Source organism: Amphiprion ocellaris, chromosome 20 (genome assembly GCF_022539595.1).
Source record: "Amphiprion ocellaris isolate individual 3 ecotype Okinawa chromosome 20, ASM2253959v1, whole genome shotgun sequence".
In the NCBI taxonomy this organism is placed as follows: domain Eukaryota; kingdom Metazoa; phylum Chordata; class Actinopteri; family Pomacentridae; genus Amphiprion; species Amphiprion ocellaris.
The window spans coordinates 28,462,395-28,487,751 of record NC_072785.1 but is presented as its reverse complement, the minus strand read 5'-3'; the positions used below and the strand labels follow the sequence as shown (position 1 = coordinate 28,487,751).

Below are 25,357 nucleotides of genomic sequence, written 5' to 3'. Positions count from 1 at the left end.
TGTAACATGACTGTTGGTCACAGAAGAGTCATTAATGGCTTCACAGTTGAGTTAAAAAGGAGAGAATTTTTTGTTTTTTACAGAATCTGGTTAGCACAAAGGCTTTTTTATGGGCAAGTTTGTAAATATACCAGGTTGAATAAAGAGATTTTGATAAAACATGACAATTTTAAGTTGAGATTTGGTCCCTGAATCAGAGTTTTTGTCACATGAATGTTGATCTCAGCTTATTCATTAATTTCTTTCTGATTACACAAAGAAGTGCAGAATCTTTTGTTTTTACAGAATCTAAATAGACAAAACTGCATATTTTTTGGCAATTTTTTGAATGCTCTATGTAGAATGAAGTGATTTCGATTAAATATCACGATTTTAAGTTGAGATTCGATCCCTGAATTTGAATTTTTGTCACATAAATGTTGATCTCAGCTGAATCACTAATAACTTTCTGATTGCACAAAGAATTGCATAATTTTTTGTTTATTACAGAATCTGATTAAACAAAACTGCATGTTTTTGGCAATTTTTTGAATGCAACATGTAGAATAAAGTGATTTTGATAAAACATGACAATTTTTGGTTTAGATTTGGTCCCTGAATTTTAATTTTTGTCACGACTGTTGGTCACAGTCGAGTCACTAGCGGCTTCACAGCTGCGTTCAAAATAAGAATCTAGTTAGTGCAAAGGGTTTTTTAGGGCATTTTTTTTTCAATAAACAATGTAGAACAAAGAGATTGTGCTAAAATATTACGATTTTAAGTTGAGATTTGGTCCCTGAATTTAAATTTTTGTCATGTGACTGTTGATCTCGGCTGAGTCACTAATTTCTTTCTGGTTGCTCAAAAAAGTGCAGAATTTTTTGTTTTTTACAGAATCTGATTGAACAAAACTGTATATTTTTGACAATTTTTTGAATACAACACATAGGATAAAGTGATTTCGATAAAATACCACGATGTAAAGCTTGGATCTGTACAAATTTTCTAAAAGTGACAGATGATAAGTTCAAGGACGGCTGCCAAAATTGCAGATCTGACTACTATCTCTGTCATTACAGTTTGATAAATGGTGTTTTTTAAAAAGATAACCTGCCTTTCTAACCCAGCGGCATGTTTTGGAGGTTCAGAGGGTTAAACAGCGTGTCTGTGCAATAACAGCAGTTTCTCTTCTGAGAGTTTTTAAAATTTTTCTTGCCCAAATCGACCTAAAGAGGCCCTCGGGGGGGCTGGTGGTCACATCACACGTTATGAATATGCAACGGCTCAACCACAACAAAAACAGTCGCGCAAACTTGCAACCAATTACTCTGAATTAATATTTACAGGCTGGCTGTAAACTTTCAAGGGCATTCCCGTCCTTAGCACCTGCTAATGACTGACCCCGACACGCAGACACAAAAACACAAACCTCGGTGACATTTCTGCAGCCCGGCGCTGCGGCGGCTGAGGGGGAAATGGTGCCATCTGCCAGTAAAACGACAGTCATTTTGCCCCCACTGCTCGTCCATCTGTGGACGGGGGCAACTCTGCTGGAGGCAAGAAGGCCACGGGGGAGAAAAGATGGCGGCCGGAGGCAGAGAAAGCCCAAAACTGGAAAAGCATCACCACTGGAGGATAATGTAGACCCTGAAGGTTAAGATTATGACACCAAGGATGTGTTTTTCCCTTCAGTAATCAATATTTAAATGTCTGACACTGCACACTGTGATTAAGTTTTTAAAAATCCGCACCTAGAGACAACAGATCGTCAGCTCAGCGAGAGATTATATTAAAACTATCACTGCAATTATCAAAAAGCTTGCAACCTTAAACAGGATAGAGCAGTGAACTGTAGACACGTTAATTTCCTCAACTTAAAAAAAGAAAATGCAACAGTCCTTGAGTGTGAAACTGCTAATTAGCTCCACATTTAATGCTACAATTCCTCATTTAGCCCGAGAAATCTGCAGATTTTCAAAAATTTACACACGATTGAGTGTTTTCTGTGCTGTTTCCTGCTAGTTTTCACTTCAACATGCAGCAGGAGGTAGGTGTGAAGAGGAAGAGGATTCTGGTTGAACCTCTGACCTCGACGCTCACGCTGCCCACAAGGCCATGTGCTCCATTATTTATGCAAATGAGAGGCGATGAAAGCTTCCATCAGGCTGCCTGAAGCTCACTGACTGCACAGGACGAATTTCTGCACATACAGAACACTGCATTATTGACGAGATTACAGATGAAAATAATAACACGAGCCAGATATATCGGTATAGTATATATGTTAATGTTAAAATTCAGTTTTTTATTTTGTTTTGCATGACATACTGCAGAAAAAAACAAATGTTCCAGCTAATTTCGAAATGTTGTCATCACGTAGTATGTCCAGCAAAGTGGCTCCAACTCCATTCTCTATAAATCTCTTAGCTAGTGTGTTATTGATTATCCATTAATTGATTGATGAAAATGAAGGTCGTACATGTCAGAAACTGTATTGTTGATCAGCTGTAGTACCTGATTGCACCACCAGGAGGAGTCTCTCACTGTTTAACGTTGTTGCGATCAGAAGAGACATAACTAGGACTACCAGAAGCTACATGCTAGCTAGCAGAGAGCATTTTGGGAGTTTAGCTAGCAAGGGACACTATGACAATGACATTTGTGACGCTTATTGCCTATCAATCCATTTTTAGGCAACTGAAATGTGCTAAGAAAGCATAATTCTGGCCTTTTGAATGAAATTCTTGCAAATTCTGCATTTCTTGCACAGTAGAGTGGGTGATGCGGAGTCATGTGGCGTCTCCATGGTAAGTTGGAAATTTGTTAATTACATTACTGGAAAAACGATGTTCCCATTTCGACATTATTCAATCATATTTATGCATTTATCTAAAGAATACCAGCCAATATGGGTCTTTTTTTACCTTATAAATATCGTTCTTTTAGCATCACCTCCAAAAATTCAGCATTAGTCCACACTGTGGGAGTTTAGCTAAGAAAGTGGCACCATGACAAAGACTTTTGTGACGCTTAATGCCCATAATTTTCCATTTTTATCATTATTCTTTTATATATATATGCACATATCTAAAGAAAACCAGCTGTTAAGCCTAATATTGGCAGTTTTTTTAACACAAGTTGGGCTCACAGCATAATATAAACATTGTTTATCATCATTTCCACCATGACTGAAAGGGTCAACTCAGCCTTTATCTGCATTTACATGACAACAAAAGTCAGTAAGAGGGTGTTTTTATGGCTTTTTTATTGTTATCGGGATCAAGCAAATCTCAGAAATAATTTTAAGAGGAGATCAGAATGGGACATGTCCATTAAACTCTCCATTAAATCCCAGCTAATGACATTATCATGTATAAACAGCTACTTAAGCACATAAAACTGTCCCCTTTATCTACTGAGCAAACTGAGCTTCCAGGTCCAGACAAAGGAAGTTTCATTACAAGAAAGATCGAGGCGGAAAAATAACATTTTCAGCATCCTGTCGAGTTAAAAACACCTCGCTAGGAATCATTCTCTGACCACAACTACACACTTCACATCAGATTATTCATCCCCCAACACCCCGACATGACAAACATTAGCAACCTGAAACAGTATCCTCCTCAGAGCTGTGGGCTCCGGCTGTATTTGGCTGCAGGTAGACGGAGATCACAGCCTCCTGGAGGGCTTTAAAAAACACACTTGGCTTTTTGGATGATACCGAGCATGATGGGCCGCGATGGCTCCCAGCAGGGAAGGCAATCAGGCGGACAGAATCACAAAACGTCTCGGGGGTTTTTTAACATGAGAGAGGGCGAAAGAGGGGGGACAGAAAGTGGAGAGGAGAGGGGATTTTTTGGCGGCAAACGTTGGAATTCACACCCAGGGAGAGTTCTGGCTGTCAGAGCAGCCCCAGGCAGGTTTTACAGTCTTCTGGGGGCAAGTCCGTATCAAACTGATGTCAAAACTTAAGTCTGTTTAAAGTCGCTGAGCGAACATGACAGCTGGGTTTTCCCCTTTCAGAGCTGTGTTAATCAGGTTTTAATTTTACACAGTCAAGACCAGAAAACACGACTACAGAGGCCTGAAATGGACACGTTTTCCAGGTTAGCTAACTTTTTGCTAAGTTAAGGATTTAGTTTGTTTAAGTGTGAAGTCAGCTTTGCAACCTAACCCTCCAATGGTTTCGAAAGGCATGTTGTTTTTATTAAAAAAAAATGGCCAAAATGACACCATTAACCAGAGTCAGAAACTGTAAAAACAGAAGGAATTGTCAGGTTTTCAACAGTCCCTGAACTACTCATCTGAGATGCACGACTCTGTCAGGAAATTTCATCCTATATCATTTTGTCCTTCCAAAAATGAACCGTTTGCTTTAATGAAAATCTGTCAAAGACAAAAAATTTTGTGTACCTATGCCATGCCATGAAGGACTGAACTATGACCAACAGGTTTGAGACTAAAAGTCTGTCACTTTTTGGCTACTTTTCATGAAAAAATTAACAAATTTGTGCTTCAAATCATGATATTTTATCAAAATCATTTTATACTACATGTCACTTTTTATAGATTTGGCTAAAAATGACGCACAATCTCGAAAAACTAAAAAAATTCTGTGTTCCTATTCGCAACAAAAGATTTGATTGACTGAGCTATGAGTCACAGTTATGCGAGAAAAATTCTGCAACTTTTTGGCTGCTTAACACAAAGAAAACAGAAAATGTAACCAAACTTGTGTTTCAAATCCTGACATTTTATCAAAATCGCTTCTTTCTACATGTCCCATTTATAAAGCTGTCAAAAAAAAACCTAGAATCTCTAAAAACAAAAAAATGTGTGCTCCACTATGCAAATGAAAAGCTATAAGTGACTGAGCTTTAACCAACAGTCATATGACAAAAATTTAGAGATTTTTCAGCTGAACTGCAGGCAGTGTGTCCGGAAACAAATTTAAAATGTGTGCAGTGAAATATTTATAGCATGTAGAAGTATAGTTGGAACGAGAAACACGAGTTCAACACAGAAAAATCATGACATTACATCAAAATCGCTTTATTCTGCAAGTCTCAACTAAAAATTTGGAAAAAAAAAAAAAAAAAAAAGCAAATTTGCTCTAAGCAGATTTGGCAAAAAACTAAAAATTCTGCACTCCTGCCTGCAACTGTGATGCTACCAGTGACCTCACTGCAAGCAACAGTCAAGTAGCAAAAAAATGAGAAATCATGAGTAAAAATATACACAGAAAATCACTATTTAGTCGCAAAAAGAACGGCTGAACGGATATATTAGCAAAAGCAGGCATCAAACGTATTTAAATCTGCACCACAAAACTCTGTATGATGATTGTAAAGCCAGATCTGAATGCATTTTTAAGCAAAAAGCTAATTTTGCATGCCTTTGTCAGCCTTCTACCATATGAGAAAGGCTCCAAACTGCTTTTTGAGTGACTTTTGACATTTTCGGTGCACATTCAATCTCAAAAAAAATCCCACAATCACTCTAAACTGAGTTTTTCAGGTCATCTGGTGACAAATTCTTGTATTTTTTCAATATATAATGGCAGAATCTCCAGTTCTGACCTGAGTTATTTGGAAAAAAGGCCACAATATACTTCACATACATACATGCACAAGTTGAAAAAGCTGTAACTCGGCGTTCCTGCAGAGACAGCTGGGTCGTCTCCAGAAAGTGCCCTCATCTTTCTTAATGCACTGTAGCGTGTAAAGTGTGTCAAAGACTCATTTGAAAAAACTCTCACATAAAACGAGGAGGAGAGAGAGGGGGGAAAAACAACTCTTGGCTGACGCCTCAGAAAAAGATTACTCTGCTGTGTTAGTTTTTTTTTGTGTGCAATATGGAGAGATTAAAGCAAACACAGTCGACGTTTACTTTGGATTGATCTTTGGGTGTTTCTCTGCCTCGAGAACAAAGAGGAGAAAATCGTGCTAAGCTCAGCGAACCGAGAAGAGTCTAATTAAACCCTGCTTGTAAAATGAAAAATAATAAAAAAGAAGAACCGCGTTCGCATAAACAATAAACGTTCCCTTTAAGACACCCACATTTGAAGCGACGAACACACAGGAAAGTGAGCGGAGTTCAAAGCAGACGTCCTATTAGCATGGAAGGAGAAGCGGCTGTAAAATGAGGATCCTTTCATCCTCGTTTATGACTCAATGTGAGGACAACTGGAGGAGGATTCTTCTGTTATTGTGCTGCACGAAAACTGTCGCGTCTCTTGTGGTTTTATTGTCACCTCATGTGTGACGTTTCACTGTTCAAAAGCCACAATCTCGTAACCCTCTCAACCCCAAAACGCATGTTTTATTCATAAAAATGACCAAAATTACACCATTTATCAGAGCAAGAAACTCTAAAACACATGGATTTTCAACTTTCTGGTGGTTCATGAACTCATGACATGCAGTTTAGCTGGGAAAATTACACAAATCTGTGCCTCAAATTGTATTATTTCTTCAAAATCACTGCATTCTTTGTGTCTGATTGGAGCAATTTGTCAAAAATAAGCCCGAATCTCAAAAAAACTACAAGTTCTGCACGTCTCTGTGTAGCTGAAAAGCTATAAGTGACTCAACAATAGTCATAAAATACAAATATAAAGCCTTTCTGCTGAACTGCAGGCAGTATTTACACAGAGCAGAGAGAAGACATGAATGGAAACACATAAAAATGTAAAATATCTACTGTGTGTGGAGTCACAGCACGAACAAGAAACAGGGCAGGAAATCAGGATATTTCAACACAATGACTTTATTCTGCACATCTCTTTAAAAATCTACCAGAAATAATCCATCTGCGCTACTCAGATTCTGTAAAAAGCTAAAAATTCTACACTCCTCAGTGCAACTTTTAAGCCATTAGTGACTCAACTGTGACCAACATCAAAGTCCCAAAAATTCTGTGACTTTTCAGGTTAACTGCAGGCTGTGTCTACACAGAACAGACAGGAGACAAGTATGGAAACAAATTAAAAATGAGTGATATTTAATCAAAAATGACTTTATTCTTCACATCTTGTTTAAAAATCCACCACAAATAATCCATCTACGCTACCCGGATTCTGCAAAAAACAAAAAAATCTGCACTCCTTGATGCAACTTTGAATCCATTACTGACTCAGCTGCAAACAACAGTTAACTGGCAAAAACTCTGTGAATTTTCAGGTTAACTGCAGGCAGTGTTTACACAGAGCAAAGAAGAAACAAGGATGAAGCTAATTAAATTATTTCATCAAAATCACATTATTCTGCATGTCTCTTTAAAAATCTGCCAAAAATAATCCATTTGCTCTGAGCAGATTCTGTAGAAAACAAAACATTTTGCACTCCTAGGGGAAACTTTGAAGCCATTAGTGACAGATCTGCACACAACAGTCATGTTGCAAAAATTCCGACTGTTTCAGCTGATTTGATGGCTGTATTTACACAAAACAGATAGGCGACAAGTACGGAAACTGGCAGTATTTAATGACAAATTACTTCATTCTCCATGTCTTGTTTAAAAATCTACCAAAAATAATCCATCTGCTCTACCCAGATTTTGTGAAAAAGAAAAAATTCTGCACTCCTTGGTGCAACTTTGTAGCCATTAGTGACTCAGCTGTGACCAACAGTCAAGCGACTAAAACTCAAGGAGTAACTAAACACCTACAGTTTTTAGTCACCATATATTTCAGTACTGCTGTGCTGTTTGCTATGAGAACTTGGAAAAATATTGCACACATTGATTCCGACGTTTTTCAATTTTTTTTTTTTTTAAGATTTATGGCATTTTTTGAGTTCTCTCTCCTTCGTCATGGTTGTTCTGTTTCCATAGAGGTGCAGGACTTTACACTGCAGTGAAAAATGAGCCCACAGGGAGTAAAAACGTGACACTGCAGAGGGTTAAAGGAACAATGACGACACAAAAGCTCTCAATGCAAACTTGTCCAGCAGCCATCGCCTTAAAACGCTGCTTTTTCTCATGTTTGTCTCAAGCTGAAGACAGCAGCAGGTGTGGTTTCAGCAGCGTGTGAGGAGTTTGAGGTTTTATCCTACCTGTGGGCTGAGCGGTGGGCAGCCTGGCCGGAGCCACGCAGAGCGGCAGGAGGAAAGAAATCCAGAGGTAGCACCACAGAGCCGTCATTCCTCTGGACGGAGAGGCGAGACGCAGAGCAGCCAGGCCCGACTCACACCACATCCTCCGATCGCATGCTGTCCAGCAGAACGGCGGCCGCAGACGCCCAGAGAAAGTATCCAACAAGCCCCGGCCACCGACCTGCAGGAACGACAAACGGCATGAGAGGAAACACAACAACAGAAGTCTACACAGAGAAGAAAGAAAGCAGAAAGCAGTGCTCTGGGCTCTGCACACATGCTCCTGTATTCTGTCCTGACATTCCTCACAGATTTCCAGGATTACGGTGGAAATTCCTCTTCAGTTTTTCTCAGAACCTTTCTAAAGATGTGCAAGTAGGAATTCTCATATTGGAAAAAGAAAAAAAAGAAAAGCCAGCACCGTGTTTCCAAACTAGAAGACGAGTTTGTTCATTAAGTCTGCTTCGACGGGTCGAGCCGAGGAGTGAGAACCTGCCTCATTCCAGGCCGTCGACTCTGTTTCTGCCTGAGAAACTCTCCTGCATGGTTTAGCAAGTGATTGACACGGATTTACTAATCTTCCTGCAGGATGAGGAATGCTGAAGCAGACAGTATCAGCAGCCCAGCGTGCTCGGAGACGGACTGAAGCTCGCAGAGAAACGTCTACCCAGAAAAGCAAAAGCACTGCTCACTTTAGAGTAGAGGTGTCATTTTAGTTCAGGTTCCACATTCAGCCCAGTGTAATCTAAAGTTACCAGTAAAATCACAGCATAACAACCGAAAAATAACCACAACTCCAAATGTTTCCTTTGTCTTAGTGCAAGAAACTAAGTTCTGAAAATTTTTACATTTAAGGAATTATTTTTTTACAAAACATTATGAACAACCTGAAACTTCTTAAGAAAAATAAATTCAGTTTCAACATTACACCTCAATTAGACAAAAAAAGCTACAAAATGTCAAGAAAAATGGACAAATGACAAAAACGAGACAAAAAAGACAAAAGCGAGAAACAAAATGACAAAAAAGACAAAGAACAAAAAAATGAGACGCAAAATGACAAAAACATGAGAGAAATGACAAAAGTCAGACAAAAAAAACAACAAAAACAAGACAAAATATTACAAAAATGAGACACAGAATGACAATGAGCAATCTAGTATTTTACTTTATGATCAAAACAACTTGTCATGGTCTAGAAATTATTTTAAATTTATAGTTTTACTAATTTGCAATCTGCAGTTAATGTCTTCTCTGTAAATTCTACTCTTTACAAAGTCGTCCTATGGGCCGGATTGGACCCTCTGGAGGGCCGGTTTTGGCCCGCGGGCCTCATGTTTTCCACCCCTGCTCTAAAGGGTCCGTTCATCTCCAGAAAACCTTCCAAACTCAGGTTTCTTGAGCACCAACCCTCCAGAACGGACTCTGTTTGCTCACACAGAGCTGCATTGTGCACACACTCGGTCCACAGAAAGGTTGTGTTGTCTTTAGTCTTAACAGCGCTGCTTTTCTTTCCCCTTCCAGGACCTGTGACCCTTTTCTTGCTCAGCACAAACTGCGAACCCTCTATTTGCACGTTATCAGCCTTCAGTGCAGAAATCTTTACACGTGGAAAAGATAAAGCACAAACTCTGTCCTCTGCAGAGTCCCTCTAGTCTCTCTAAAAACCCTTCTTTCTGTTCTGAACTACACCTTCCAGAGCTGACAAAGCAGCTTCATAGTTGCGCAGATCTGTTTAGACAAGTAGCATGACAGCCCTCTCGAGAAAGAAACCGGGAAACAATAGCAGCTTTAATCTGGTGTCAGGTAGGAGTTGAGAAGGTCTGAGGAGCAGCCAGGTGTTGCAACACGACTGACGGAGCAGCAGGAGGTCATCCGTGCCGCTTATGACCTCATTTTTTGCTGGAATATTCAACTTCTTTGGACAGCAAAGTGGCCAAAAGTGCTTTGATTTCATTGAAAAAGAGAACACGAGGCCTGCGAAAGACCCGGCGAGGAGTTCAAAGCCTTGCAAGTGTTTTCATGCTAATATTTTCCCAAAGCATGAAAGGGAAACAACAAGCGCGGCGGTGAATAATACATGAACATTAATCATGCACAACTATCTTCACGTTGTAATAGCTCGGGGGGGAGAGAAAAAGGGCTTCAGCCGGAGTTCAAATCCCCGTCATCCCCCCTCTCTTCCCTGGGAGAGGATCAATGCAGGCCGGTCACATGCTAGTCACACCTCCAACACTGTCAGGAATCTTTAATAATTAAGCCAGGGAAGGGTCATCATTTTGGGAGATTAGAGGAGGTTTTTTTTTTTAGGGAGGACGAGAGCACAAATGCAAACAGAAAAGCTCCCATGTTAAGTCTTTTGTTTTGGCCATGTTTCTTTTTTTAATCTTTTATATATTTGGTGCCTTTACAGTTGCACCAACGAGTGTAGAATTTTAAGTTTTTTACAGAGTCTGTTTTGAGGAGATGGATTTTTTGTGACAGACTTTAAAAGAGATGAGCAGAATAATGTAATTTTTGATTAAATATCTCTTATTTTTAAGTAATTTCTGTCTTTGTCTGCTACTGTTCTGTGTGAATACAGCCTGCAGTTGCCTGAATTTTTGAGACTTGAGTGTTGGTCACAGCTGAGTCACTAATGCCTCCAAAGTTGCACAAAGGATTGCAGAATTTTTTGTTTTTTACAGAGTCTGGTTTGAGGAAACTGATTATTTTTGACAAATTTTTAAATGAGACATACAGAATGCATATTGCTCATTTTTAGGTCGCTTCCATACCTGACTCCTATCTGCTCAATGTGAATAAAACCAGCAGTTGAGCTGAAAAAGTCTCTGAATTTTTGAGATTTGACTGCTGGTCACAACTGAGTCAATAATAGCTTCAAAGTTGCACCAAGGAGTGCAGAATTTTTAGCTTTTTACAGAATCTGGTTTGAGCACATGGATTATTTTTGGAAGATTTTTAAATGAGACATGCAGAATAATGTGATTTTTTTATTAAATATTGCTTTGTGTTTGTCTCATATTGACTCTGTGTGAATAAAACCGGCAGTTCAGCCGAAAAAGTCCCAGAATTTTTGAGACTTCACTGTTGGTCACAGCTGAGTCACTAATGGCTTTACAGTTCCACCAAGGAGTGCAGAATTTTTAGTTTTTATAGAATCTGGGTAGAGCACATGGATTGGTTTGGCAGATTTTTAAATAGACGTGCAGAATAATGCAATTTTTGATTAAATATTGCTCCGTGTTCCAACAGTTCAGCTAAAAAAGTCTCTGAATTTTTAAAACTTCTGTTGGCCACAGCTGAGTCACTAATGGCTTTACAGTTGCACCAAGGAGTGCAGAGTTTTTTTGTTTTTTACAGAACTTGGTTTGAGTAAATAGATTACTTTTGGCAGATTTTTAAAGAGACCTGCAGAATAATGTGATTTTGATAAAATACAACACATTTAATTTGCTTCATGCTTATTTCCTCTCTGCTCTGTGAACACTGCCTGCAGTTAACCTGAAAACTCACAGAATTTTTGCCACTTAACCTTTGCTTGCAGCTGAGTCACTGATAGCTTCAAAGTTGCACCAAGGAGTGCAGAATTTTTTAGTTTTTTTTACCGAATTTGGGTAGAGCAAACTGATTATTTTTGGCAGATTTTTAAAGTAGATGTGTAGAATAAAGTGTTTTTTGTTGAAATATCGCTAATTTTTAGGTAATATAAAATATAAGCAGTTTCACTCGGGACAGCCCTCTGATTTTTATTTAGGAATTTTATTTTAAATATAGTCAATATTATCCCTAAAAAGTAAGTTTGTGTCTCTGTAGGTCTTTATAACCTTTATCTAGAGGGTAAAAATGCAGGAAAACAGTCCTTTAATTGGCTTCAAGTTGTCTCATTTGAGAGAAAAACTGGCTTCTTTCAAGCACAAACCCTGATTTTTGCAGTAAGAAAACCCCTCCTATGTTCTTCCTTTTATCTCCCTGCTCTCACCACACAAGTACCTCCTTTCTCTGCTCTCTGGAGGTGAGAAGAGATATCGATCAGCCGGGATCTGAACTTTAAAAGCTGTCAGCTGGAGAGACTCGTGTAGAAAAGATCACATTACCACTGAGCAGGGACCAGAAGACGCAGAAAGACACCGAAGAAAAAATTCACAACCACAAAAAAATGGTTCATTTAAAGATAAAACTGCTTTTAAGATGATATTATGAGCATTAAAAGTCTTAAAAAGACTCCGTTGTAACCTGCAAGACACATTTTTTTTACCCAACATAAAGACCTACAGAGCCACAAACTTACTTTTTAGGGATAATATTGACTATATTTGAATTGAAATCCATAATAAACTGCATAAAAGGAGTGAAACTACAACATATGAGGGGTCTTCTTATTGCAAAATCAGTGGTTATGCATGAAAGAAACCAGCTTTTCTCTCAAATGGGATAACTTGAAGCCAATTAAAGGACTGCTTTCGTGCATTTCTACTCTCTACATAAAGGTTATAAAGACCTACAGAGCCACAAACTCACTTTTTAGGGATAATATTGTCTATATTTCAAGTGAAATTTCTAGCTAAGAATCAGAGGAATATCCTGAATTGCATAGGAGTGAAACTACAACATGAGTGATTTTCTCAATGCAAAATCAGTGTTTGTGCATGAAACAAAACCAGCTTTTCTCTCGTTTTATCCTCTGCATAAAGGTTATAAAGACCTACAGAGTCACAAATGCTCTTTTTAGGGATATTATCTATGTTTAAAGTTAAGTTCCTAACTAACTGTATAAAAGAAGCAAGACTACAACATATGGGGGTTTTCTTATTGCAAAATGAGTGTTTGTGCATGAAAGAAACCAACTTTTCTCTTAAATGAGACAACATGAAGCCAATTAAAGGACTGTTTTCCTGCTTTTTTACACTTTGTATAAAGGTTATAAAGACCTACAGAGCCACAAACTTACTTTTTAGGAACAATATTGACTGTATTTCTAACTAAGAATCAGGGAAACATCCTGAATTGCATAGAAGGCGTGAAACTACAACATATGAGTGGTTTTCTCGATGCAAAATCAGTGTTTGTGCATGAAAGAAACCAGCTTGTCTCTCAAATGAGACAACTTGAAGCCAATTAAACGACTGTTTTCCTCCTTATAAAGGGGGCAAAAAGAAGAAAACTCCACGCACAGCGATGGTCTCAGGCCAATTTCTGTAATGAAAAGAGGCAATCAGAGGCTCATTTGGAAGCGGAATGTGTCTGAGACTCGCCTGTGATTGAAAAACTGCAGCAGACTGCCGTGCGTCATTTCTCGGGTCAATAGATACAATTAATTTGCGGCATTAGCCAAACTATTATCGCCCAGCACGCTTGTTTTACAGAAGCGGGATTTAATCATTCCAATGCAACGCGAGTCCCGAAGCTCATTTCAGCCCTCTCCTCTCTTCCCGGGACGCTCTAATCCGGTAATTTTCCCCGGTTGGTGACTCCGACATGGTGGGAGTCGGAGCCGAGCGGAGCCGAGTGGCCAGGATCACCATCTGAATCCCATTGAGGCGCATGTGTTTGAAGCGGTGGATGAGTGATCTGCTGCTGAGGGGAAGAGAACCGCACAGCTCGTTCATTCAAAGGGGAGGAAGAGGAGGAGGAGAAGAAGAAAGGGGGGGGGGGGGGGCGCTGGAGAAACTTCAGAGATGATCAGAGGATCCGGGAGAACGAGGCTGATGTGTAATTCATATCTCGACCTGGGAAGACGTCACTGTTGCAGTGAGGAGGTAAGGCGTGTTCGGCCAAACCAGCAGAGGATGGCAAGTCGGGATTTTACTTTTTAGGATTAAAACTGCACATACAAACATTTTACTTATTAGAAATATAAGCTGACCTCCTCTAAAACGCATCTATTTGGCATCTAAAGCGCATCCTGATGGAACGATAGTCGTGCGTAAAATCATTTTAAAAGCGCTTTTTTCACCTTTCCAGGGTTTATTTCTAGAAACCAAAGTGTAAAAATATAAAAAGGGAACAAAAATGACACCGAAAGAAAGAAAAAAATAGAACAACTCCTTCCAGTAAAAGCCATACATGCGTATTTTCCAACCCAATTATGTATATGGTTATTTTCGCAGCGTGCGTAATTTCTCCAAGAGACACAAACCTGCGCCACACACAGCGCAAACCGCATTTATGAGCTATAATAGAAACCGCCTGCGCTCCTGCTCCAAAACCAAAGTGGTACAAAAAAGACTCCGTCCTTTTTTTCTTTTAATATCTGTTTGACAGCAGCCAAAACGCACCGATTGCGCACAGAGCAGACGCCAAACAGCCGCTGCCTCTGCGCCACCTGCGCGGTGGTACAACCGCCGGGCTGCTCCTGCGCTTCCACGATTCAGAGAGCTCAACCTGTCCGACACCGCATCTACAAGGAAGTGGAGCAGGATCTCTCCTGTCAGGCGCTACGGGACAGTTTGTGGATGAAAAAATAGCAAAGATATGAATTAAAATAATGAATAAATACTCACCCAAATGCCCAAAGTGTCCCGTTTTGACAGAAAACCTCCTCTTCCAGGTGTCTGATGTCACCAAACATTCATCAGAAGAAAAAACAGCCTTAAATTCTCCAGTAAACTTCACAAAAAAACCTCAAAAAACTACTTTTATATCCTCACGTCCGGGCGCTTCGAGAGCAGCTCAGCGACGGTGGAAAGAAAAGAAAAGAAAAAAAAGTCAGAAATCCTCCTCACGTCTCGACGGTTTCCACTCGGGCACCGCCGCCGAGAAACGCCAACTTCTCCACACTTAAATCCGGATCTCCGCTGCGCGTTGCTGTCCGCGGTGTCCAGAGTGTCCAGAGTACCGGAACGCGCTCATCCTCGTCCTGCACCGGAGCCGTGTGGAGGGACGACCGGAACGACCGGAACGAGGCTCCTCGCTTCTCTCTCTGGATGGCGGCTGAGTGTGCGCGGGTTCGTCGCCTTGGATCGACCAACTCGGACTGGTGGCTCCGCTCCTCCGGCTGCCTGTGAAGTACACAGTTTGCAAGGTGCTGCCGTCAAGGCGGCGCAGCTCGGAGGAGGGGAGGACTTCCGGGTTTGGCTGCGAAAATAAAAGCACCGAAACGGTGAAGCAATGTTTTCAAAGAGCAGTGCCACAATGTTCGAGCTAAAAAATACTCGGGAAAACACGGAAGAAAAAAAGAAAAATCCACCAACTTTAGTCATCTTTTAGACTCTGACATAGATTTACGAACATGGATTTTTTAAAATAACAGCACTTAAGCTGAAAATATTTAATTTGCATTCTTATTAATATATATCCTAATTTTACATAATTGTCTACATGATCCCATTTTTTTGCCACTTGTTTCACGGTTTTCATTTGTTTCATTGATAGTTTATGGATTAATAAGGTTTTATATTCTATAATCAGCATAAATATATCTTTATACAACAATATTAAAAGTGCATTTGTGCAACAGAGAAGTAAAAAGAGTATTTAAATACCATGTAAAGGCTGTATAAAATTGCTATTTAATATAACTGTACTATATTATACAGCTATTTAAACATTCATTAGTTATTATTTTCTAAATTGTATAGTTATTTTAAAATATGCTTGAAAATTTACATACAAATAAGAATTATGATATAAATTGTACTGGTAGCTTAATAATATCAGTCAGTAGAAGTAAATAAGCATCCAAAATCAGGTGAATCATAATTAAATCATCAAATGAATCCTTTTCTACAAAGTAAATATACAGATTGGGCTTTTATTTTAAGGACTAAAATATGCTTAAACATATAGAGAATTAAGAATGATATCAGTTATATAAGCAACTACATTAGAAATAAATAAGCAGGCAAAATCAGATAAATCATAATTAGGTCATTAAATAAATCCTATTCTACAAGGTAAATATACAGATTGGGCTTTTATTTTAAGGATTAAAATATGCCTAACCATATTTAGAATTAAGATTTATGATATCAGTTGTATAGGCAACTACATTAGAAATAAATAGGGAGGCAAAATCAGGTAAATCATAATGAAGTCATTAAATAATTCCTGTTCTACAAGGTTAATCCACAGTTTGGGCTTTTATTTTGAAGGCTGTAGGCACCTGTGTGCGTCAGGTTGCGCTCTTGACGCAGACCTCCTCTCCGGGTCCCTCCGGTGCCTCCCGGCCGCCTCTGGCTGCTCCGGGCTGCGCGCCGCCGGGACAAACAGCAGCAGCAGCAGCAGCGGCGGAGGGGAGGGCGATCAGGTTTCGGCGCGCCGCCCCTCCGGGCCCCGCTGGAGGCAGCAAGAGACGGATGGTTCCAAGCGCCTCCCACCGCTGCGTTAAAAAAACTCCAGCAGGAGAAGCTGGATTCGCTGTAAAAACCTGAAAGTGATGCTTTTCTGCACAATCAGTGGGAGTTTAGAACCAGGAGATTCTTCTGGGAGATGTTTGGTTTGAAGTCACTGTGTGGAGTTTAGTGACAATAAAGTTCTGATCACAGACTTCACATGTAGTTTTATTTATCACTTTTAGGCCTTAAAATTTTTGAAACATGACATTTAAAGAGTCAGACCTACTGTTCAGCTGCCTTTCATTGAAATACTTGACAGGTAATTGACAGATAATCCACAGATCGTTAAGTTTTTTAATTTGTTGACTGAACAATGTTTGTATTTATGTTAAGTCAAAACACTTGAATTAAGTAGAAATACTACACTGTAAAAAATAAAATAGGGTAAAAACAAAAAAGAAAGCAAAATTTGCCAGAGAAAAAAGTATTTAAAAAATTGTGGAACACTAAGATCCAAAAACTGTAGAAGCACTGAAAATAACTGCAAGTATCTGTCAAACAATTATATTTTTACCTTATTTAAAGACTGCAAAACAGTGTAATTTTAGTTACAATTTGTAAAAAACCTAAATAAATTTTAATAAAAATACATATTTTTAATGTGAAAACTTTCTCTACAGTTTTGATTTTTTTTAAAACTTACCATGTAAATTAATATTTTTTTCCTGTGATTTCACTAAATATCTGTAATTTAACAGAACCCTTATTGTTTTTAAATCTTCAATATACATATTTTTTCTTTCAAATTACAGTAAATATCTGTACAATACCAATATTTTTGCTGATTTAAATATAGTAAAAAATACTATATTTTTACATTTTTATTTAATTTATTCATTTAATTCTTTTTAACAGATTTTTGTTGTTTGTACAGGTTTTGCCTGTATTTTTTTGTTTTTACAGCACAAATGCTATTTTTTTCTGTGATTTTACTAGATATCATCTGTACTTTAACAGGAAAAATCAGTAAAATATTAAATATTTATATAACATAAATACACATTAATATACATAAATTTTCTTTAAAACAAGTAAATAGCTGTAAAATAACACTTTAGTTGAGTTTTTAAAAAAAACAGTATGTTTTACAGTTAAACATAAAATGAAAAATTGATTTTTGATGAAGATATTATTTACAGTTTTAACATGTAAACTCATCTTTTTTCTGTTATTTTACAAGTTATTTTCTGTGTTTTACCAAAAGTGAGAAAACATGTAAAAGTAACAGTAAATTATGGTTAAATAGTATTTTTTAATGAATACTTAACTAAAAAATGTGTTTATGCTACCAATGATGACGTGATAAATAAAAATACATTAGATTGTAGTAAAGTTAATTCTTAACTCAGTACAGTTTGTTGGTTTCACATATTTCTTTTCAGTTAACTCAAGCTGTTGCATTAATTCTTTTTTTGTTATTTTCTACAGTGCAGGTGATCCAATTAGTAGAAATGTCAACATGTTGTCATCTACTGTCATTTACGGTGTGGTTTTACTTTATTTGCTGCAGAATTTACTGTTTTAAATGCTATTTATCTTGTCTGTGATTGCTCTTTTTCATTATATCTCACACTCTGAGCTCCTGATTGCTCCACACGCTGCTGTCAAACTGTAAATCTTGTCATTTCCAGCTTCCCAGCCTGTGCTGAGTGAGGACTAAATGACCATTAAGCAGCATTTAATCTGCCGTACGGAGTGGCCCTGGGCTAATTGTTGCTGTCGGGACGGAGGTGAAAACACCCGCCTCTGCTCTAAACAACACGCCAATTACTGTCATCTGCTAAACGCTGTTTTCAGAAGGCGACTTTATGACGCCATAAAGCAGCTAAACGACACAGAGGAGGTCTGAGGAGTGTGTCGCTGTCATCAGCTGAGGTGATCTCTTCACCAGGACCAAACAGAGCACCTGCATTTCATTATCAGACAGATTTCAGAAGTAAAATGCTGCTTTTTCTCTGGGTTCAGTCCAATTATACTCAATAAACCTTTCAAACTGAGTCTGCAGTCGCTTTTTCTGAGCATTTGCTCCACAAAACTCCAGTTCGGAGTCATTTCATTTAATCAATGAAATGACTGCGAACTGGATGATTATACATCTCTATGAGAGCTTTTACAGTTTGGTGTGGTTGTAAATAAATCGTGACTTGTTTTGACATGAATAGAAAATGAAGGACGAGAAGAAGAAGAACAAAAAGAAGAATGAGAGGAAGAAGGAGAAGTAGAAGAAAAGAAGCAGAAGAACAACAACTAAAAGGAGAACGAGAACAACAAAGAAGGAGAAGCAAAAGAAAAAGAACCAGGAGAACAACAAAAAGAAGAAGAATGGGAAGAAGAAGAAAGAGAAGGAGGAGAAGAAGGAGAAGCAGATGAAGAACCAGGAGAACAACAACAAAAAGAAGAACGAGAAGAAGAAAAAGAACAAGAAGAAGAACAACAAAAACGATAAGAAGATGAAGAAGAACGGTGGATCAGATTGGTGATGAAGCTCGCTGACCCTGCAGTGAGAAAAGGTCGGTGGGAACAAAAGGCGGCGGTCAGGAGGAGAGGTCATACAGATGGTGAGAAAGCCAGCCAGACAGCTCCAGTACTGATGGACAACCTGACCACATGACCTCTGCACACGCACACGCACACGCACACACACACACACACACTAATGAAGTCACCCCAGCATGTCCTCCACCTCCTGCATTCCTGCAGCTCCAGACCCCCGAGGAGTCGACCAGCAGGAGGAGGAGGAGGAGCTGCTTCATCTAGCGGCCACTTAAACATTAAACAACAACTACAGTCAAATAAACTCAAGAAATCCTCACAGCTGTCCTCAGCACATTATTCTGAGGGATTATTCTGCACTTTAGAAATAGAAAAACAGACTGAATTTACATGTCTAATGTAAATAACATTTAAAGAAATAATCTATAATGTCTACAAGCTTTGTATGTCAAGTTAAATGTAAAATCTCATAATAGACATTATTCAAGATGAACAGTTTATTTATGTAATTATTAGAATAAGTATTCATTCAACAATGGTGGTTTCGATTTTCTTTGTTAAAATCTTTATGTAAAGTTTTTTCTTAAAGTCACATGTAAGTTGTAAGTACTCATATTATGCTTAACATGAGATTAACAGCAGATTTTTAAAATTTAACGCTAAATTACTAGTTTAACGAAACTAGACACTTTTTACGAGATTTATTCTAACACATGAAAAAACACAAACTGTACTTTAATTATAGAAAATTACTGTATTATGGATTTTTTTTTTACAAAAAGTTGTTATTTTACAAACACTCCAGCTAATAAATTTTTTCCTAGTATTTAAAAAAAGTTTTAAAAAAACTTTATATAACACAATAAGGGTGTTTATATATCTTTTAATATTGTAAATATTTGTTCATTAATGGTGGTTTTGCATTTTTTCCTGTTAAAATCTCTACACAAAGTTTTTTTTAAAATTTAAATTTATACGTATGTACTGAAATTACACTTGATATGGTGTTTACCGCAGATTTTTTTAGAACTTTAATACTAGATTACTAATTTTACAAAACTATTTTGACACTTTTTACAATTATTATTTTTTTAAATGTAAATGAAAAAATACACAGTATGTAAAAATTTTAAACTATACTTTAACTATGGAAAATTACTGTTTTCTTATGAAAGAAAAATCTGTTATTTTACAAACACCCCAGCTAATAAATTTTTTCCTGGTATTTTTTTTAAGTCTTTATATAACACAATTAAGATATTTAAATATATTAATTTCCAGTCATTATTTGCACCTCCAGCCAGTTAAAATATTTCCTTGTTTTATATTTTTATAATGGTATTAGTTTTTATAAGTGTCTACATACAGCATAATCCTGGTCACAGTGCTTAAAAGTACTACATTTTTCGGTGTCCTGTGGCTTTTTACTACAATGCTAGTGAGAATTAAATATTTATCTGGTGTTATCACGGTGCATATTTCCACTGATAACCTGAAGGAGCTGCAGCATCGACTATTTTCTCTCTGGACTCGCTGCACAACTGACTCCCAGCGTCTTTGTCTGCTGGAGGTGAACAAAAGCTGCAGCGCTAATCATTAACACCGAGATGCAGCTCAAAGGAGGGAGTCGATCACTGAGGCCACTTCACACTCGAATCTCTGCACCGCTGAACCACGGACAAACCAAAGAAAACAAACACCGCTGCTGTCAAACTAACTGTAAGGTAGTGGTTCCCATAATGGGGGTTGGGACCCTCCGATGAGACACAAGATGAAGCAGAGAGGTCATGACATCATCCAACCTGATCACCAACAAACTGCATTCTCACTTATGTTTAGAGAGGAACTTATTTTAGTTTTATAATGTGTAATTTGTCACCTGGGAGAAAAGGCAGCCGGTTTACAAGAGCTGGATTTTCACCAAGAAGACCAGGATTTAAGACCCCATCTGTCATCATTTACGATCCGTTTTCTGTCATTTACTTTCAGTTTTCATGCACTTTCTGTTTAGGTTTAGGCACCAAAACGACATAGTTAAATTTAGGAATATATCATCCTTTATTAGGTTATTCTACATGTTACAAGACTGGTTAGTGATATGCACTACTTTGTTACAGTTTAAGTTAAAATACAACCTGTAGCTCCCTCTAGTAACTCACAATTCACAAATTTTGTAGTTAAAACAGCTTGTTTATTCTATCATTACTACCTACCTACCTACCTACCTATTTCTCTACATACCTATCTATCTATCTATCTATCTATCTATCTATCTATCTATCTATCTATCTATCTATCTATCTATCTACCTACCTGCCTACTACGTAAACAAACCACTCGCAAACTGAACGTTTGCTATTGAAGTATTTCTACCCACCTGCCTATCATTGAAGGATTTCTGGCCAACCAAGAGAAGTCTCCAGTGTAGACCCAGAACAGTGATTATATATCTCATCTGGCCTGTGAACACCTCAGGATCCCTTCAAGATGATGTGGAAAACACTGCTGGTGGAGGGGAGAACATCTGGAATGGCCCGTTCAGCCTGCTGCCTATGGGATCCAACCCCTGGTAAGAGGAAGAAAACAGATGGATTTCTTCCCTTACTGGTCTCTAAAGGGAATCAGTTCATAAAGCGCAGGGTTAAAATACACTTTTTTCTGCAAAAACTGACAATTCATAGACACTTACTACATACTAAAGTCACCAGAAGACACAATAAAACTGTCAGGTCAGGAAACGTTCTCCTTTTCCCCTGTGCAATCCATTCCGTATTTACAACAAACACTGACAAACTGGAGGACTTGGTCACCTGAATGTGAACTTGTGTCATTTTGGAGGATTTGCTGACATGACAGATTATGTCTGACACAACTACAAGAAGTTGCATAAGAATAAAACACCAGTGGTTCTGAGCTGCTTGCACAAATGAGGGTCATTTTTTTATAAGATAAAATAACACATTTGCAATCCAAAAGCAGGAAAGTCTGCCGTGCAAGAGCAAATGGGAATATTGCAAAAAATGTGGGGAAATCCGCAGGGAAAAAAAAACAGGAAATACATATAAGTACTGCTGATACTGTGCAGATTCTTTTATTTATAGTAATCCAGATATTGCACAAGGTTGTTCTACATGAACAAAAACACTGATTTTGGACAGATTCCTGCATATATAGGAAAAGTTTAGTCTTTTAAATGTACAAAATATTCATGACGCACAGGTTTAAATGTATTGTAGTCATTTTTATGCCTCCTGATCCATCTTAGTAAGACGTTTAATCTACTTTTTTGGGGCAGAAGATGTTCAGAATGTTTAACCAAAGCTGGGTTTGCTGCAGCCTCATCTTATCTTGTAACATGTCTTGCAACAGTTGCATTTTTTTGGAAAATTTTACTGTAATGCACCAAAAACACCCAATCAAACTGTTTGCATGTGGAAACGTAGCAAAAACAACTGATTCTGCTTCAGATTTTTGCTAGTCAGATTAGCTGTTTTAACCACATTTTTTGAACAATCTAAGCTCCGGCACATGGGCTCTGTGTTTGACTTGTGCAGCAGAAGCTCAGAATGCGGGTGGACATGCCATGAAAGAGCCTCCCTGTAACCACAGATTGCGATGAGCCTCCACACCTCAGATCTAAATGAGAGCAGCAGGTTTTGAAGTGCAACAGCTCCTCTGAGGCTCCGGCTCTCTGTTTGTATTGTCTCTCTGTCTCCGCTGGGCGTAATGGTCTCGGTAATGGGAGCTCTTTGGAGGAAAGTCCGCAGAGGCCTGTTTGGCAGTCGCTCCCATCACGCCCCTCCTGAAGACCACCGAGCTGCGAGTCATTTTCAGCGTTTTCCTCACTGCGAGGCTGCAAAACAGTTCGCAGCTGGACGCTCGGCTTCTGGGGGTTTGAGGAGAGAAAAGCATCTAAATGCCGAGGAGAGTAAATCAGGAAGACACGACTGGATCAGTGTGTTCTGAGGAGCACTGAGGTCCTGTGAGGAGGCTCAGTGTGTCTATTATTAGAGGAGCACTTTTAGTTCTGTTCATGTGGGTCTAATCTTACCTGACGACTCGACTCTACTGTATATTAATGACTCTGAAGTGGACTGGAATCTAGATTTAAATGATCAAGTAGGAAACCTGCTTTTTGATTCCACTTACTGCCACTTCAAGCTGAAGTTTGGATCTGCACATTTTCCAAAGCCAAATTTCCTATTTATCTACTGACAAAAGTAAACTATAATAAAACAGTCCTATAAAGGAAAATGTGACTGCAAGGGTTCCAGAAAAAACACTGAAAAAATGGTGAAGTATTGCTACATTCAAAAACTAAAAAAAACAAAAAACAAAAACAAATATCTGTAAATTAATGATACTTTTAGCTGCTATAAATGCAGCAAAACAGTCAAATTTTGCACTCACAAGCTGTTAAAGAACAAATTACTATTTGTAAAAATACAGATCTATGATATGGACATTGTTTACATCTATTTTTTGTTTACAGTCAACATGATTTGAAAAACAGGAAAATATATGATGTAATAATTTTTTAAAAAAATCCTATTTTCAGTCCTTATATGTTATTTTTCTTCCAAATCAGGGCAAATATCTGTTAAAAAAATTCTAAAGCACACATTTACATATTTTTTTCTGTTTTACTAGAATCTACTAGATATCTATAATTTAGGTAAAACCTAACCTGTTTTCAATCCTTAATATACATATATATTTTTTAAAATAACAGAAACAATCTGTAAAATATAGATTTTTTGCAGATTTAAATGCAGTAAGAAATAGTGGATTTTACATCATAAAAGAACTGTACATTAAATAACTGAAAAACAGCTGACATCACAGCAGATGTCTAAAATAAAGATATGTTAGCAGATTTATATACAATAAAACTTCAATATAATCTATAAACCAAATGGAATCACAAAACCTATAATTTATGTCTCTCAGCTGAAGAAACTTGCTGAATATGAGGGTGAAGGAATTAGAGCGTGAAAACCACATCAGAAAAATCACAGCTGCCTCATAATCTGTAGAGCTTTGGGTAGAGGAATCATTATCATGTTTTGGTGGTGAGTTTATGAAGATGGAGGAGTTTTGAGGATTACACAAAATAAATAGTAAGACAAATTGCTGTACATTTAAGGACAGCAAGAAAAGAAAAAATCAATGCAATTTAACATAAAGGTGACATGACATGAAGGATTATGGCAGCATCATGATGTGAAGCATGGTGGCAGCGGCATCCTGATGTGAAGCACGGTGGTGGCAGCATCATGATGTGAAGTATGGTGGTGGCAGCATCATGACGTGAAGCATGGTGATGGCAGCATCATGACGTGAAGCATGGTGGCGGCAGCATCATGACGTGAAGCATGGTGGCGGCAGCATCATGACGTGAAGCATGGTGGCGGCAGCATCATGACGTGAAGCATGGTGGCGGCAGCATCATGACGTGAAGCATGGTGGCGGCAGCATCATGACGTGAAGCATGGTGGCGGCAGCATCATGACGTGAAGCATGGTGGCGGCAGCATCATGACGTGAAGCATGGTGGCGGCAGCATCATGACGTGAAGCATGGTGGCGGCAGCATCATGACGTGAAGCATGGTGGCGGCAGCATCATGACGTGAAGCATGGTGGCGGCAGCATCATGACGTGAAGCATGGTGGCGGCAGCATCATGACGTGAAACATGGTGGCGGCAGCATCATGACGTGAAGCATGGTGGCGGCAGCATCATGACGTGAAGCATGGTGGCGGCAGCATCATGACGTGAAGCATGGTGGCGGCAGCATCATGACGTGAAGCATGGTGGCGGCAGCATCATGACGTGAAGCGTGGTGGTGGCAGCATCATGACGTGAAGCATGGTGGCAGCAGCATCATGATATGAAGCGTGGTGGTGGCAGCATTATGACGTGACGCTCTTTCAGTTGTTGTGTTTTGGTGGTGAGTTTATGAAGATGGAGGATCTTTCAGGATTCCACAAAACAAACAATAAGACAAGTTGCTGTAACATTTAAGGACCAAGCCAGAAAAAAAATCCATGCAGTCTGTCATAAAGGTGGTGGAAGACATTGCCAGGAATCAGATTTTGGAGATGGATGATGATGTTTTGTGGCTTTTTCGCTGTATGACAAACCAGCTTAGTGGCGCTGATTTGAAAGTTCTAATCTGAATCTGAGGATTTGATTTATCCTGTTGCTGTAAAACCCACCAATCTGGGCCTCTGAGTAAATTAAAGAAGTGCATTGAAGATTATTTGCTGCTATTCAAAGCTAAGTTTGGCCTCAGAACCAGCGAGACGCTAAATCTCCCCGTTGTCCGGCACACAGTGGCCGGTTGTTCCACATCCGAGGCCTTGGCACGCTCCAGTCGAATCCATTTCCAACTCGGGCTTTACCTCCCTTCTGCTCTGATTATGAGCTGAGGTGTAAAACAGAGAGTCAACAGAG

General features: G+C 38.7%; 1 protein-coding gene across 8 annotated transcripts in view; it reads right to left on the bottom strand.

Annotated features, from left to right (window-relative positions):
* Window positions 1-15,066, bottom strand: part of fgfr3 (fibroblast growth factor receptor 3) — a 116,792-nt gene extending 101,726 nt beyond the window's left edge. For 5 of the 8 annotated variants that reach the window (XM_035956009.2, XM_035956013.2, XM_035956011.2 and 2 more), the window contains exons 1-2: window positions 14,576-15,065; window positions 8,034-8,253 (exon numbers count right to left, since the gene is read on the bottom strand). In XM_035956009.2, coding sequence (XP_035811902.1) covers window positions 8,034-8,175 — 142 coding nt within the window. In that variant the 5' untranslated portion in view covers window positions 8,176-8,253; window positions 14,576-15,065. Of the gene's footprint in view, window positions 1-8,033; window positions 8,254-14,575 lie in introns of all 8 variants that reach the window. The other 3 variants (XM_035956008.2, XM_035956012.2, XM_035956007.2) reach the window with 1 other exon arrangement.
* Window positions 15,067-25,357: the final 10,291 nt, after the last annotated feature.